The 16,428-nt window shown below is 42.5% G+C and overlaps 1 protein-coding gene across 3 annotated transcripts in view; it reads right to left on the reverse strand.

Moving 5' to 3' along the window:
* BTBD11 (BTB domain containing 11) overlaps positions 1–16,428 on the reverse strand; it is a 53,581-nt gene that overhangs the window by 9,245 nt on the left and 27,908 nt on the right. For 2 of the 3 annotated variants that reach the window (XM_031554689.1, XM_019615362.2), the window contains 6 exons: positions 13,073–13,144; positions 7,972–8,077; positions 7,094–7,196; positions 5,529–5,610; positions 4,487–4,555; positions 1,212–1,325 (listed from right to left, as the gene is read on the reverse strand). In XM_031554689.1, coding sequence (XP_031410549.1) covers positions 1,212–1,325; positions 4,487–4,555; positions 5,529–5,610; positions 7,094–7,196; positions 7,972–8,077; positions 13,073–13,144 — 546 coding nt within the window. The remainder of the gene's footprint in view (positions 1–1,211; positions 1,326–4,486; positions 4,556–5,528; positions 5,611–7,093; positions 7,197–7,971; positions 8,078–13,072; positions 13,145–16,428) is intronic. The other variant, XM_010712531.3, reaches the window with a different exon arrangement.

The raw sequence follows: 16,428 nt of genomic DNA on the forward strand, positions 1-16,428 counted from the left end.
GAACACTGGATTTCTTCAGTCCCAGCACTGGCAGTGTAGAAGTCCCTCAGACAAGTCTAAAGTTTGGTATAAGAACATTCTTCAATCACGATACAACCGTATTTCACAATCCAAAGCAAGCATGTGATTTTAAAACAAAATTGTTCCAGTTACTTTTGGTAATAGCAATATAAATTGAGAAGTTCCCTCATGAACTGAAAATAAATGAAGAATTTTTTGAGAGTACTGCACTGGTGATTTTATTTCCTATTACAATAAGTAGTCCTGCAAATACACCTCATTTTTTAATTCACTTTAAGTGGAACTTTATGCTATATCAAACACTGATTGCATGGTATCTGTACATCAAGATCTAATGTTACTACTCAATGTAGGAAATAGCTGATTGGAATGGAGGTCAGATCTGCAGGGGCTTGGAGCAATCTGCAGGATTACTCTGTTCAGTCAAACCTCAGTACCACACTACAACATTTTCATGTAGTCCGTGTGAGGAAAATCATTCAAGGATTGCTTTAAAATTATTTATTGCAACTATTTTTGTATAATTTCCATCTTCCAAGACTTACTACTTAGCAAATGAGGGGAAAAGGGAAAAACTGAAACTCGTCCACGTGGCTATCACCTTCATCAGTGACCTAAAATACATTTTCTAGGTCAAAACATGTCACACTTTTATGCCTGATGGCCTCCACACAAGCTAAGTAAATGATTTAATTCCAGTCTCTCCTCTCCAAGACATAAAATTCTTACTACTGTGCTTGCATGGCTGTGAGACACTACACTTTGACAATGTGGCGTTTTCATATATTGAAAAGCTGTCACCAGCACTGTGGGGTTTAGGCACGAGGCAACAGGAACTTTAATAGGAAAATGCAGCCTGGAAGGTGAAAAAGAGATATCTTATTCAGTTAGGTGATTCCTGTTGAGTAACTTAGCAATTTGGGTCACTGTGATAAGATACAGACCTGCCACAAGTAGAGTTTGAACCACTGAAGGATAGTAGGAGGGTGAGAAGTTGCCACAGATATTCTTAGACGTGATTACGGACTGTCACTCTCCCAGTACCTTTTTACAGTCCCAATACATGAATGACAAATGCTAAATATGCAACAAACATAATAAGCACATGACATATGCATTACTACTTATTGTAAAACTGACCTATGAGCATGAGGACAGACCAAATAACATGTATGTGTGGTTATTTTTACCTTGGCATGATTATAAATATCCACGCAGTTTTCTGTATTAATGCTTTTTGCACAAATGATCTCACAGTGCCGTTGTAAAGCTTCAAGCTGGAAAAATTTAGCAGCAGAGAGAAGCTAAAAAAAATAGAAAAGAAAGGAAAAAACAGTCAAAACTGCTGAGCAATACACATTCAGAGCTTGATTCTTTACTGCTTCATTATAGTTTTTCTCTGCCCCTGCTTCAGTCTGAGTTAAAGCACTGACTCCTGACAGTCAGTCAGAATGAGAGGGTTGTTGCAGTCTCCTCTAGATCCCGCTGTGAGAAGGTGGACATGGAGGGACACCACAGTCTGTTCATATGCTGTCCATATGCTGGCCTTGGGACAGGGATTTGTGTGTGTGTCAAGAAGAGGCAGATGGAGGAGTCCTTGGTCACTCTGCAAACATGCAAGTAGGGATCTATGGCTACATTCCAGGAAAAGAAGGTTTGGATTCAACTGTTCCTCAAGATCTGGTTGAAACAGAACACCCGGGTTTGATGTGGGGATGTCAGCAGAAGGGCCAGGACCACGAGTATAGAAGAATTCAAACAAGATGACGATAACCACCCTAGGTAGTCTTAAAACCCTAGAGAGGCAATAAACTTCAAACTTCTCACCTCAGAAGGCTCAAGGAAATGGAGTCAGGTCTCCACATGCTCCTTGCTCTATCTCATCAGCAGCAGTAAGGTTATGTCTAGGCCATGGGTGCTGAAATGCTGCCTGGCTCCAAATGACTGGGAACCAGCTTGATGCGAAGCATCACTTAGCACCACTAACATGAGGGTTGTGCATTCGTAACACTACACTCTTGTGCCATCAGGACTCACACTGACCTCTCTCTTTGGTCCTGTGCCCACCCAGGATAGGCAGCCTGGACTGGTACTGCTCTGGAGATCTCTGCAGGCACAGTGAACATAACCTGAAGCCTGCAGCATGAAAACCTGCTTAAATTGTGCCTTCTCCAGATGATTTCCATTGGATTGCCCTTATTGCTCCTTTTCTGCCCTCTTACAGTAGGAGGAGTGAGCTTCATTTTCTGCTTTTCCACAGTCCACCATCACTTCTGGCTCTCTGCTCTGGGTTAGAAAGCAGACTGAGGTTCTTCACTGCTTTACACCTTGCTCTAACCCAGGATGGTCCCTTCAAGCTGAGCTTGGGTGTCACAGGTTCTGGTGTTTATAGGGGCCTTATCAACACAGACCTCAGGACACAGTCTTCTCATGATTCCCAGAATGGCCCCTATGCTTCTAGGTAGGAGCGCTAGGGAACAAAACCCTCAAGCTGCCATAACATTATTCTTACTTCTCCTATGCAGTCCGCTCAAGTTCTGCTTTAGTCCCATAAATAAATCCAAGTGCTGGAAATCTGCAGCGCTGATGTGATAGCAGCCAGCTGGCCTCAATTATGAATTGCAGCAAAGATTTCTTTGGAGTATTTCTGGTGCTTCTTGTTATCATATTTGTAATAAGGCAAGTTGCTAAATGCAGTTTTGAAAGATAAAGCTAAATCCTATTCCAGCTGCCTCTGTGGCTCAAGCAGTCACGTGCTGGTTTGTAATTACTTTAAACTGTGAGGAACCGTAGCCAGATCTGTTATCAACAGATCAATCAATCAGCCATACATTCTGGAGTCACAGAAGTTTTGAGATGCCACAAAAGTAGAGCAAGCAGCCAGCTGAACTGCAGCACCAACTTTTTAACAACCTAGGTGATTACGTATGCATCACTACAAAGCCGTTGTGCTTTTTAGTCTGAAACTCTCCTTATTTCAGAAAGGGCTAGGAATTTAAGGAGCTTTTTTCAAATCTGTGAATGAGAGAACCAGTGACCTTTTCCTGTAAAACTCAGAAAGTCAGTGTGGATCCACCATCTGCAGTGCACAGGGATGATCTCAGTCCTGACTAGTTTCATCCTCTGGTTGCCAGCAGGATTCCTACAGATGTCCCTGTATCCATCATAACTGCTTCATTTCGGCCACTTTGTACCCCAAAGAAAAACTGTTCCCAATTTACAGTTAGCGGTACTTTGGTAAGAGTCAAACCCCACATCAGTGCTCTGGACAGCAGTGTCATAGAGAGATCTGGGACTCTTCAGCCTGGAGAAGAAAAGACTCTGGGGAGACCTTATGGTGGCCACCCAGTACCTAAAGAAGACCTACAGGAAAGCTGGGGAGGGACTTTTTCTAGGGCATGTAGTGACAGGATGAGGGGAAATGGTTTTAAACTGGAAGACGGCAGATTTAGACTAGGTATTAGGAAGAAATTCTTTACTGTAAGGGTGGTGAGATACTGGAACAGACTCTCACCAAGGTTGTGGATATCCCCACCCTTAAGGCATTCAAGACCAAGCTAGATGGGGTCTTTGAGCAGCCTGGTCTAGTGGGAAGTGTCTCTGCCTATAGCAGGGGGGGGTGGAACTAGAAGATCTTAAATGTCCCTTCCAACCCAAACTATTCTATGATTCTGTGATAGGGACAGATTAACTCATGTAGGCAATAATAAAAGATCATAGGGGCAGTAGCTCTTATTTTAGCACTTATTGTCCTGCATCCCTTTTGGCTACTGTTAGTTAATTGTCAACAGGAAAACTCTTGAGTGACTACCACAAATTTGCTCTAACATATCTTAGTTCTGTTGAATTGGAATTGTTAGGTTGATCAGAGATGGTAATGACAGCATACAGTATCTGGAAGAGAAGGATCTAACATCCATACAGGTTATGGACGTGATTATCCTGAAGTTTCAGTCGGTTCCAGAGGGCTTGGTGTGGCTATTGCAAATGGGCACAATGGCAATGGACTTTAACACACAGTAAGAAAGTGGCAAATAATTATCTCAGGAAGAAAAATATGAACACATAAGCCTGGGCTAATAAGCCAAAAGTAAGAGTGTTGCAGAGAAGCTCACTGGCCCAACTCAACAGAGCACCTCACCTACAGGCTGAGAGACAGAAAAGACAACGTACTGTGGTGCTGGGAGCTGTTTGCAGATATGCTGCTGGGAATTGTTTCCAGATACTGGTAACACCTGCTTTGCATTTCCTTGAAAGAGCCTCACAAATCATCTTTTATTTCAGACAAACTATTTTGTTTGGTGATCATTATTTTTCTACCTGGGCACTCTGGGCACTCAGCAGGAGGCAGCGATGTCTCTTACAGGAGTGCTCATGTCTTGCCCAATTGTCCTGTATCCTTGGGTAAACAGTAAACAGATCATTTAGCATTGTTCTCTCTGAAATTAACCTAAATATATCTTACCTCCATAATTTCATTATTTTTAATCAAGAGTGACTCTGCACCTCCATAGTAAAGATACTGCATAACCAGCTGTAACAAAACAAAGGGAGCGTTTATAAAAAACAGTCAACAACAAAGGAAGAAAGGAATGATGTAGAGATTGCAGATAACACCAGAGGCTCTCCAACATCACTAAGGATACGTAGATAAAACTGGCCAAATCCTCCTAATTTCAAGATTTATTTGGTTATTCTCTCTCTCTCCCTGCACAGTTCAATAGTTCCTTCTCATGGGTATTCTTAACCCTTGCCAGCCATGTTGTCCATGCTTTTTCTTGATGCCTAAACATTGTGCAGAAAGCTGATTAATTCATTCTGAGTTTTCAATGTGTACATCATTTATTCAGGATAATAAAGCATATATAACGACTATTCCTTTATTCGCCCCCTTGGCAATGGGACCAACACCTCCACTCAGCTATGTGAGGGCATACATGGATGACAATAAATAATTGTGGAGACTTTGCACTGTAATACGAGACAACTAAGATCTCTCTACAGTGAGCTTCCAGCAAGTTTAAAGTCACTGTAGTGAGCTGGGAAATATCTTCATCTAAAACAGTCGATACATGGAACTGCCTGGGCTCTGACTCGAGGGAAGTGAAGCATATACAAGTATATGCTACAGAAAATACTCTGTATTTTCATGGCAAAAAAACTGATTGAACAACATTGCTAAAGAAGCAAATGAACTGTGCCTGGAAGCCTGTCCATTAAATACAGAAAAAGTCAGCAAGAGAAAAAGGAACCAAGTACTTCTTAATGACATGCTCTGCTTTATCTGCATACCTGTATAAGTGAAATGTATGCTATTGAATCTGGTTGGGCATGACATTTGCAATCAATAGCACTATGCAGCTTAGTGTACGCAAGGAGATGGATTCTGTGCTCATGAAACCACTACTCTGAGTGATATGCTTATCAAATACACATGTATTAGTTTGGACAGGGCATGTACAATGTTTCTATGTTCCATTCAAATTCAATGTGAGAACTGACTTTACCTGAAAGATGGGGTACTTCACATAGTTGATCTCAATACAAGTACTATCAGTTGAGGGCTTGCTAGACAGCAATGCTTTAAACCTAAATAGAAAGGAGCAAGATTGAAATACCATCCCAATTATCTACGTGGAAAACTATGGCAGAGTGGAAGGACAGCATCAGCTCTTGCAAAAACAGTACACTGAAATGAATGGATTTGTCACTGAAATGCATCAGGATTCAGACAGTTACACAAAATAAAGTTCAAATTGAAAGGAAGAAGCCTCTCTTTTAGGAGATTTCAATTTGAAATTTTGGAAAAATACTTCTGATAGCACAGTAGAAAAAATGCATACAGGAGATTCAGATACCGGAAAGATGCATATCACAAAATCAAACTTCTTGTTTTCTTTTTTCTTTTTTATTTTTTTGCTTGAAGGAAACATGGTTGTTTAGGAAGTTGCAATATTTAAAACTGAGCACTTACTTTATTTGAAGATCATTTTTAGCCTATTTCTATTATGCTGCTGCAAAAATATTTTGAACAAAACATTAAAACAACTACATTAAGATTACTGCTTCTACACAGGCTTGATACAATTGTGTAAGAAGTGGTAAGAGAGAAAACTGGGTATGCTACTTTTTCTGATTATCAAAACCTGAAATTCAGACATAGGTTTCAAGATAAAAACACTTTTAAAGTTAATTATTGCTAGATATTCTCATTTGATTAGAAGGTGAGTGCACCATCAGAAACATCTGCCCTTGTACCCTCTCTTGTCAATAATTCATCTGACCTTCTAGAGGCAGTGCAAAGTTCAGTTTATCTATCAAGACCAGCATTTGCTGGATGGTAACCTCTTCCATACTATGACTGCATTTTAATTAAAATATGGATAACAATTGATTTGATCTTATTGGTGACAAACTCTATTTTGAAGGCAATTTAATAAGCTTGGAGCTAAAGTTTGGATTGTGCTTGCACATCTTTAATTATAAAGTTGTGTACAAATACCGTTTGTGATCAATGTAAAAAAGGAATACTCTTGAAGGCTGAGCCGAGTGACCCACATCCAGCCTTCTGAGCATGGGGAAGAAACCATAAGTACTGCCTTTTGATACAGCATGACATGTTTTGTATGCATCTAATTTTATTTAAAAAAATGTGAAATCCCCAGTGAATCAAGTGATAGTAACTTGTTTCTCCTAGAGGTTGTGTACATGGATGCAAGACAAGATTTAGCTGCTCATGGAATAAATGACTATTAAGAAGCAAACTATTAAGACTGCTCTATGTTTAAGGGCTGGATAAAGTGATGAGCTCCATGCAAATGTGCCTTGGTGGAATGAAGTCAGCTGCATGGCGAGAAGCGTGGAGCATTTACAGGGTGGGAATCTAGTGATGGGAGCACTTGTTAATGCCCTGCAGATCAATCAGAAATAGGCTATTGAGATTTGCTGCTTAGGAAAAACTTGAAGATTGAGCCATTAACTCTCAGAGAATCTTAACAACACTAACAAAAATACAGAAACACGAAATCAATTTCTATTTTTGCTAAGAAACGGAAATGTCTCTACATCTTACCGTGGTGATGCAGTAAACAGCAGCACTCTATGTGCATAAAATGGTCTTCCTTCCACCAGAAATGTAACATCTGACATCTCTTTGTTGTTAAGAAAATGGGGATCTAGAATTACAGAAAGGAAAAGAAAGTAACACACCACCAATACATTTGGTTTGGAAGAGTCATGAATGTACATAATATTTTCCTGTTTTGACAAAAGAAGACAATGGTGTAAAAGGATATTGTTTATAATGAGTAAAGCCCATCAAGCTATTTTGGACAGTCTGAGACAGGAGACCTACAGTCAGGCACATGGAGTTCAGATTGAGGAAATTCAAAGCTTTGAAATCCATGTCAACCTTTGCTGAGATGGTGGCCAGCCAGTACTGCCACAAGGAGCTGGCACAGCTTCCCAGCTCTGTTTCCCAAAGCAAACTGCAGGGAAATACCCTCAGGCCATATCCTCACCCTCTCCCTGGGCAGGTAAGACTTTGTGCCAAGGGGAAAAGCATCCTGGAAATTGGCTCACTTCTTCTCTAGGTCACATTAAACCAACTTGAACTCTGACAGCAGGGCTGGGAGTGCCATGCCACCACAGTGTCACCCGCAGCCAACCACAGTGGTTTGAGATATGGACAGATATTTGGCTTCGGGCCCTAGGCTGTGATTTCAGCTTTATTAGCAACTCAGATCTTTGCAGATTTACAGTCTCACTCCAGTATCTGATGACCCTACTGATTTCAGTGGGACTTTAGGATAGGCTAAGTTCAGGGCCTCTCATTTTTCTAGTCCTGCCTTCCAAGTTCACATTTTCTCTGACTTGTACACTCAGCCTGCAATGTGGATTTCCCATAGCTCTCCTTAAAGAACCAAAAAACCATCTTCAAGTCATGCTTACCTAAGCGAGAGGTCTGCTTGCGCTTAATTTCCACAAGCTTTGGAATAGGGTAGGGTCCATAACAATGAGTGAAAATGACAGATAGCTGCTGACTTATCACTTCATTCTAAGCAAAAGGAAACAAACACAAGCAACATAAACTTAGTATTCAAAGGGAGACATTACATTATTCTCAAGAGCTGTTTGTTTGAAGCTGAAAAATGTGATTGCTGAAACTTTATTAAAAACCAGAACGTCAGTACTTATTATAAACCACTTGTTTGTTGCATCCCCTATAGGAAACAGGTAAAATGGAATGTCCTCTCCTTGGACCTTATTTTCCCAACAAACTCAAACGCCACCATTCCTTCCAAATAAGCCATGTTCCTTTACAATAGCCATTTCATTTTATTTTCAAACTTACTTCAATGTAAAATACCTTTATGTTGCTCTTTGGAAAATGGTCATTACTCATGTTTTAGAAAACCAGGGTTACCAAACAGATAGAGTTGCACAGCCAGCATACATTTCTAAGCACGACATCCTCATGTACAGCTCCTCCTTCACAGAATGACAGAAGCATCATGGAAGCTCCTCATTTAACCCCAAACATGTCATTAATATGAACTTATACCTCTGACAGTGGTTCTCTGAGGAGACCACCAGAACCTCACAGAATCAGGACCCTGGCTCTACCCAGACTAAGCTTCAATGATAGTGAAATGAATTTAGTGCCTAACCACCTGAGTCACAGCTAATAGCAGGATTTAAAAGTTTTTGTAGATTTTATCCCAGTCTCCGCTGGTAACTGGAACTCATCAAATTTGATGGAGCCACATAGCTAATTCCTGAAAATGAAGTATCTTGACTTTCAGCTACCACGTTGGTTGGCAATTTCCTTCCATACTGGGAAACCATGAAAAAATGAGATGCTTAGACAGTCCAAGACCAAGGAAGTAAGCAGGTGAAGGAGTAAAATAATAACAATATAAACAATGGAGGAGTTTAGATGTTATCTATCTATATCTTCAGGCTTATTAAGCAGAAATTGAAGTCTTCCTTCTCTGAGCACATTTCAATTCAGTTCTAAAAGTAGAAATTCCTTAAATCCCACAAGGGATGAGGAGGAGTGGCAGAGATACTGTAATAACTCTTGCACCGTATCAAATTAAACAGGGTGGGAAAAGGAAACGAGCTGTGCCTTCATAGGCACACACTGATGTCAAAGGAAATTACATGCACTTGCCTGCAGGCAGAAGTTGGCTCCTATTACTACATCAGACATAATATTGAAAGAAATACTGGGATAAGAGAGAGATACTAAGAAATACTGATACCAAGAGAGACCATTCAGCACGGCATGGGAGCAGCCACCAGTGAGAGCTCACTGTTGTAGCTCCAGGACAACGTGGATGCAGTGCCCCAGGAGCTTCTCTGTTCAGCAAAGCTGGAGCTCTGCAAATCGCTTCACAAAGGGAGTGAATCACAGGGCAAAAAGAAAAGGAAGATTTAAAGCCAGATTTACAGAAGGAAGTGACTCAGCCATTGGGAGGGATGTGGGGAAAGCTCCAGACAGACAGGGCAGAAAGAGCAATTGCTTCTCTGCTCGGAAGGGCTGTGCTGAAGCCGTGCTGGCTGAGTCAGCCAGGGAGGAGCATGTCCAGGGGGATGCCGATTATCAGTGCCTGAGCTGGAGGCAGCAGGCACTAAGATGCCAATAAATACAAAACAGGATGAGACTAATACCGTATTTTGGAGCGAAGGGAAGCTTGTGAAGAGGAGAGGTATAAGAGCAGTACCTACCTACACATACATATACGTCAAAAAAGACAAAGCATCTCCTCCTCCCTCGGATGCCCGCGGGAATGCACTGATAATAAAACAGGTATCAACCTCCCAGTGCCTCATTAGGAGCCAGAGGTCTCGCCCACTGCAGACCAGGAAGTCCAGATGCATTGAGACTGGGAAGGAACGAGCCAGCCACAGTCATGCAGGGGTGGGAAGAGGATCCACACTCGTAACTTGAACTGGCATGATGGACGAGTCACATGCAAACAAGCCTGGGGAACCTGTCAGTTTCCTCAGTACAAAATGGGTGATGAGCCCTGCCACAGCATGTGGACCCCAGCCCATTGTACAGCCACCTTGCCACTGATGCCCACAACCCTGTTGAAAACTGGTCTAGATTAAGCTCTAATTAACTCAAAATGGGATACACTCACATAAAAAAGGCTTTAGAACACTACGGTGCAGAACAAAGATTGAACAAAGGGAAAAATGACAAAGGAAAGGGAGACTAGGATCAGTGAGTCAAAGGAAGCAGGGCTATCAAGCAGACAGAGACACTATGCATCATGGACCTTCAGAGCTCTCACACAGGACACTGCTTTCATTTGGCAGACAGCAGGCTGGAGACCTTTGGCTTCTATTGATATCTTTAAGAATCACACTCAGATAGAAAGACAAAGCATTTAAAGTCATCACTAACAAAATATAGCAAGTTTTCTTCCAAAAAGACATGGAAAGGAAAAAAGAACAAGCGCTCCCCACGCAAATCTGCACACAGCCAAGCCTCCCAGGGATCTGGCCCTGGCCCTGCTCCCTGCAGCCTACTGGCATCTCCAATAAAGCAGGCAGAAAGAAACAGCAAGGAGGAGATATAAAAGGGATGCTTCATCAAGGGTACAGTCTGCAACAGCATTGCTGGGGAAAAAAATTCTTGCTTTTCCAGAAGCCCGACGTTTTTTTCTTGGAGCAAGTTGTGCTCGGCTGCCTGTGAAGCAACTGGAAACAACTACAGGACACCACAACCTGGTACATCAGAATTGCTCCAGCAAAGATGACGACATTCCACCATATGTGCACCAATGTCAAGAAGCTCCAAAGCTTGGTTACCACATCCAACACACTTAAGCTCTGAGCATTATTCTTTCCTGCTTATCCATCACCCTACCAGCTGATTGTGTAAGAACAGCTGTAGGAGCTCTCTGCAGCAGTTGTGGGTGGTGATATCAACACCAGAGAAGCAAACCTGTTTGTTTTCTTGCCACGGTTTGAAGTTAGAAAATATTTTGCCTTGATGCTTGATGCTGAGATCCAGATCAAGGCCAGCTTCCTCTCAGATATGAGCATGCATTTGCAGTCAAAGGGAGCTCCATGTGCATCTGCTTTTATCGAAGGGGGAAGAAAGCTTGGCATAGGGTACAATGAAAATATTTACCTAGCCATGGGGTAGTTTACAAATAGGCTAAAGGGAACAGGGAACAACAGTGAATCTTCTTAAGGAGACAATGTTTCCAGCAGAGAGTTGGTCGGTGAGCAAGCAACTTTGCTTTGTAGATACATGCGGCCTCCTGACTTAAAAGCATTCTTCAGAGGAGATCTAACGGAATTCCCCACACTTGAACTGTGAGAGGAATTCATAAATTCTTTTGAAGCAAAGCTGAAGGTTTTCAAGTTGCCAGAGCAGAGATGACTGAATGATCTGAGAGGAGGTGAAGAACTGGGTGGGGTATCTTTTCCTGAACGCCTTTCTGATGATGAAGGTCTGGCAGCACAACTCAGGAAAGGCTCCTCAAAACTTAGGCACAACTTAGAGTCTGCTTCATTTCTTCTGACTGGGTTCAACCTGGCCTAGCCATTCTGGAATGCCCTACAAGGTACTGGACACAGCTGGGACATACCAAGCAGTTTTCTCCAGTACCTGTGGAAGATAAGTGTCATCTTGGTGGCTCATGCTACAAAATCTCAAGAAGCAAAACCCAGGCTGGATTCAGAAGTCAGGCTAAGGATTTCCCTTTGCTTTTCCAGCAAGATCACACTTTCCTTTAGTTGCCTCCTCTTCATAGGTTTCCCCACTGTTTCTCCCTGGATCGCTCAAACCCCAGTGGCTAGGAATCCTGACTGGTCTAAAACACCCTGCCACCTCCACCTCAGTGGTAACAACCTTCTACAGTGGTAACAATTTAGGCTGCTCTTCTTTGCCAACTTAGCCTAAGAGTGACAGGCCCTTGAATTCCTCCACCACAAAGCCACAAAAACAAACACAGTGTTAAGCTGAAAAATAACACTCTCATTCTGGGCTCAGTGTTTGTCATTTAATACATATCTGCCCTGTAAGCAGAGAAACCATGCTGCTCAGGGCACAGGGGTGCTGGCAAAGGTAGCTTTTCTCTTGCTGGTCCTGAGGATGCTGAGAGGATTCAGCTCTCTGCTAAACACAGAGAAGCAGAAGTGCTGCTTCCAGCCACCTGTTCTGCATGTGGTCCCCAGATACTGTTCCAGCAGTGAAGTCTCAATATGCCTTAGATCCACTGAAGAGTCATGCATGAACTTCCTCCCATAACAAGCTGGGATGCCTTTGAATTATTCCTCTACTTATCCTCCCCTCTTCCCATAAAGAGTCAATAAGTGCTGAGGCAATAGAAAGGGCTTTTCATAGACCTCCCAAGCTCAAGCACTCAAACTCTGCTATGAGACTTCCTTTGCCATCTCTCTGAATCTCTGTCATCCTTCCCTGGCTGTTTCCGCTACAGTCCTCAAGCATAATTCATTTTTTACCAGCTGCATCCAAACTGATTAAATGCCTCTTTAGAGGGTCACTCCTAGATGATTAAACAGCACACGCATAATTCATATTAGTCAACAGTTGCAAAGGTAGGGAAGTCCCAGAGGTTGAAGTCACAGTTAGAGGCAGTGAACTGCATAACAAAATGGGTTTTGTTAGTACCGGGCTCAAGTCATTCCACTGCAAATACAAACGGAAAGGAATTAATCACAGGTAAGGCACAAATGGACCCTTCAGCTAGCTCTGGGAAAGCTGCCAAGTCTTCCTTTCAAAAGACTCTTTATATCACAGCTGTGCATTGTATGTAAAAAGCTGAGATCCCTGGGCATGGTCTAATCCCTGAGTGAGAGCCCATAACAGGGCAGGTGTCACATCCATGGCAGATTATTTATTGTCAATGAAGAAACGGCTTCTGCCTCTGGCAGGGAAACATTTTAGAAGGTAGACGGAGAGTAGGAAAAAAATAAATCAAACCTGTGTTAGTATGAAACTGAATTTGTGTTATGAAAACACAATACAGGGTTAATAGTTGGTTATTAAAATGCCACTTGGTACCTGGCGTTCACATCTCACACGGAGAATGCATGATGTACACGTGTGGATAACTTGCGTCCTGGTTATTCTGAACTGTTTAGACACAGAAGTACTACAAATGACAATGGGCAACATTACAGACCACTGCAATTTTTCAGTGAAACCTGCTTCAAGAAATCAAAGTCTCAGCCAGAAGATAATCACCGAGCTCAGGCTGAGCATTAGCCAACACATGGGAGGGTATCAGCCGCTCCATGAAACCTGTAAGCAGGCATTTTAGGATCGTGGAGGTCCTCAGGGCTATTTCTACTACTGGTTTTGGTGTGTCTGTTTCCTATGTGTAAAGTCTACATTTTTCTTCACTTAAAATATTCCAACTGTTGGCCAAAATATTCAATTTCCAGGTTTTTATTTTTTCAAGAAAAGTGAAATACTACCTGGAGAACAAATATACTAAAGGGTACCTCTCCCCTGTAACCTAAGCCCTTCCTGCAGAAGAGGACAGTCTGGCTTCATATAGCTAAACCAGTTTCATTAAGCCCACCTTTATTAATAGTCATTTCAGCCCACTGTGATGCAAGGAACATGAAGGAGAATTTTCTAGCTCCTTCATTTTCCAATGCCATGTTACAGGTTATATACAGGCCTGTAGGGAAAGATACTGTTTGCTGACCACTGTGCCTGGACTTTGTAGAACACAAAAGCACAAGCTGAGTTTGTTGACATTACTCTGAGAAACCTTTTCTGGTATTTGTTTTAGAGGAACTAAAACTAGAAAGACCACAGCAATACACAGGACACCCACCTGAAGCTTCAGCCTCTAAACATGCTGCTGTAACAGAGCAGGCAGGTGCTGTAGCTTTCCTACTGCTTTTTATTTGCTGGAGCCATCAACATTTTTTTCCAATAGTTAATGCACTTGTGACAGAGTCTACATGTTGCTATTTTTGAAAGAATATATTAAATACTTAACTTTCTAGGAGACTTTGGATTACATGCGACAAAGTCACTGGTTACAGATTGCTTTGGCTTTTAAATTAAATAGGCCAAAGTTTCTCAAGATACCTACATGCCTGAATCCTTATGGAATTTTAAAAAACTGGCTATTGTTTTAAATTGTTATTTATTCTAAATAACTGTCAACATGGTATTGATGGCTGTTTTTCAAACAGCTCAACTTTCCAAATAACTCTGTGCATTCCTGTGGGTTTCTTCAGCTGCTTACAGATGCATATGTAGTGTGTGTGAAGCTCAGCAGGAATTTTAAATTCTGAGGAAACACCTTTGGAAACAGTTTCCTGCATCTTTCATCAAGTCTTAACGCACAGTGTAATCAACACCTCACTAATGGGCTATTTTTTCAAAATAAACTACTAACAGAACCTGATGGGAAGGATGAACGCTACAGAGAAAGGGCAGTGAAGGACCTACCACGATTTTTCAAGTTGTTTTTGCCCTGGGCAATACACTAGCAGCAATACTCATAGTCCTAAGCCAAGGTTTCCTGGTGTAAAGATCTTCCAGAGCCAGGCGGTGCTTCATACAACATTTCAGCATGTGCACTTCACGTACAGTTAACAAACTTTGCCAATACGTTCCCCCAAAGTAATCTACGAAATGGCAAACAGCAGCTCCATGCCCATAGCATGGGTGGGAGGGAGAAGGCTGTGCAAGAGTTTATTTGAAATTGAAATATTTTTTTTCTCCAAGAACTAGTCCATAGACAATCTGATCTAAATTGCTGCATACAGAAAAAGCAGTGGACAAAACTGGCTCACCACCCAGTACTGCTGTTGACGGAGCTGGCTCATCTGCATGGATGGAGCTGGCTGATTTAATTACAATGCAAGCTCACACTGAGCCTCAGAGTGGAAATCTAAAACTAACCTCTTCCAAATGCTGATGGTTAGACTAGATGATCTGAGAAGTCTTTTCCGACCTTAGTTATTCAATGATTCTGTATGCATGTGGACGTGCTCTGGACAGGTGTTCTTCCCTTTGGTTGCTGCCCACCATCATAATGGCTATTAGCTGTTATCACATGTGGTTAGCCTACTCCGTGCCCGAGGGTAAGGCCTGAGATCCCTGTGCCTGCCTGCGGCTGACTTGTCAGCCCCAACTCAAGCACTACAAGTCCATAAATCTGAGTGCTTCCTCCACTAGACTCTTCTTAAATTCTCATTTGAGGGGCCCAAACTCAGTGCTGCCACCAGCCCACAATTACAGTCACTAGTCAAGCAGATATGGGGGACTATGACATGGGGCAGGATGTCAATTCAGCTCAGAGACAAGCTCAGGCAATGCAAACATCAACCTTCGCTATAGGCAAACAAGAGGGCCCAGTAAGAAGTTTGGAGGGATTCCTCAGGCCATGAAGAATGTAACACAGATACTGACAGGCAGCAATTCAGCTGCATCTTCTTGTTTTCTTCTTTCACAAGATCTCCAATGTCATCTTAGCTTTGAGGGACTTAATCCTGCCCTGTACAGCAGCCCAAGTTTAGCTCAGGGCTACCTGCTCCCAGAAAAGTCTCTCCAGCTTTTGTCACATGCAGCCCTGTCCAAACTAATTTAAGCAGACTGTCTGTGAGCTCATCTCCCTCAGAGAGGCAATCAGTCCCAAAAGCCTTTCCTCCTCATCCAGTGGCCCAAATCCCCTTAGTGAACCACACAGCTTCACTGGAAGTTTTAAATCTGAATTTTGCCTTCTCTTAGGGAAGTGCCCTAAACAAGGCTCTCCACGTCCCTTCCACCACCACTGTCTCTCCTGGAGCACCTTGCCTGGTCTTTCATTTGGCAGGGATCTGGGCTGACTGCAGGACAGCAGAGGGGGCAAAGCTATCTGCCTGTTCTTGCAGCTTTGCCTCAGCTGCATGGAAGTACTTCATTCCTCCACCCTCAAATCAATTCTGAGCAGAGCAGCTGATAAAAACATTTAAAGGCACGAAAGGAAATGAAAGTGCTCAGTCCTACTGGCAGCCACCAGGAGGCTGGGTACCAAATCCTCATTTGTGCCTTTGGAAGTCTTTCCCCAGGGCTTCAGTGCAGCGGAGATTGACCAAAATGCAATTTATTAACTGTTCTTCCCCTCCTATTTCACAGCTTTAGGAGAGGCAACTCTACAAACTACAGCTCAGGCAGTTTTGCCTGATTTGCTAATTCTTGTTACCGTTCCAGGATCAGAACTTCAGAAAGTATTATTTTTGTTTTCTTTTCCATCATCGGTGTCCTGTCATATAAATGCCAACCTATCGGGCTCCAGGACACTCACATCAGTGGTGGTGGCAGTGATCCCATCCAAGCTTTCACATTTGGACCCTGAGACGCTCTAGGTGTGGGTATTTAAAAAAAAAATCTGTAAGACAAAAGGCATTCCT

Source organism: Meleagris gallopavo, chromosome 1 (assembly GCF_000146605.3).
Source record: "Meleagris gallopavo isolate NT-WF06-2002-E0010 breed Aviagen turkey brand Nicholas breeding stock chromosome 1, Turkey_5.1, whole genome shotgun sequence".
NCBI classification, from domain to species: Eukaryota; Metazoa; Chordata; class Aves; order Galliformes; family Phasianidae; genus Meleagris; species Meleagris gallopavo.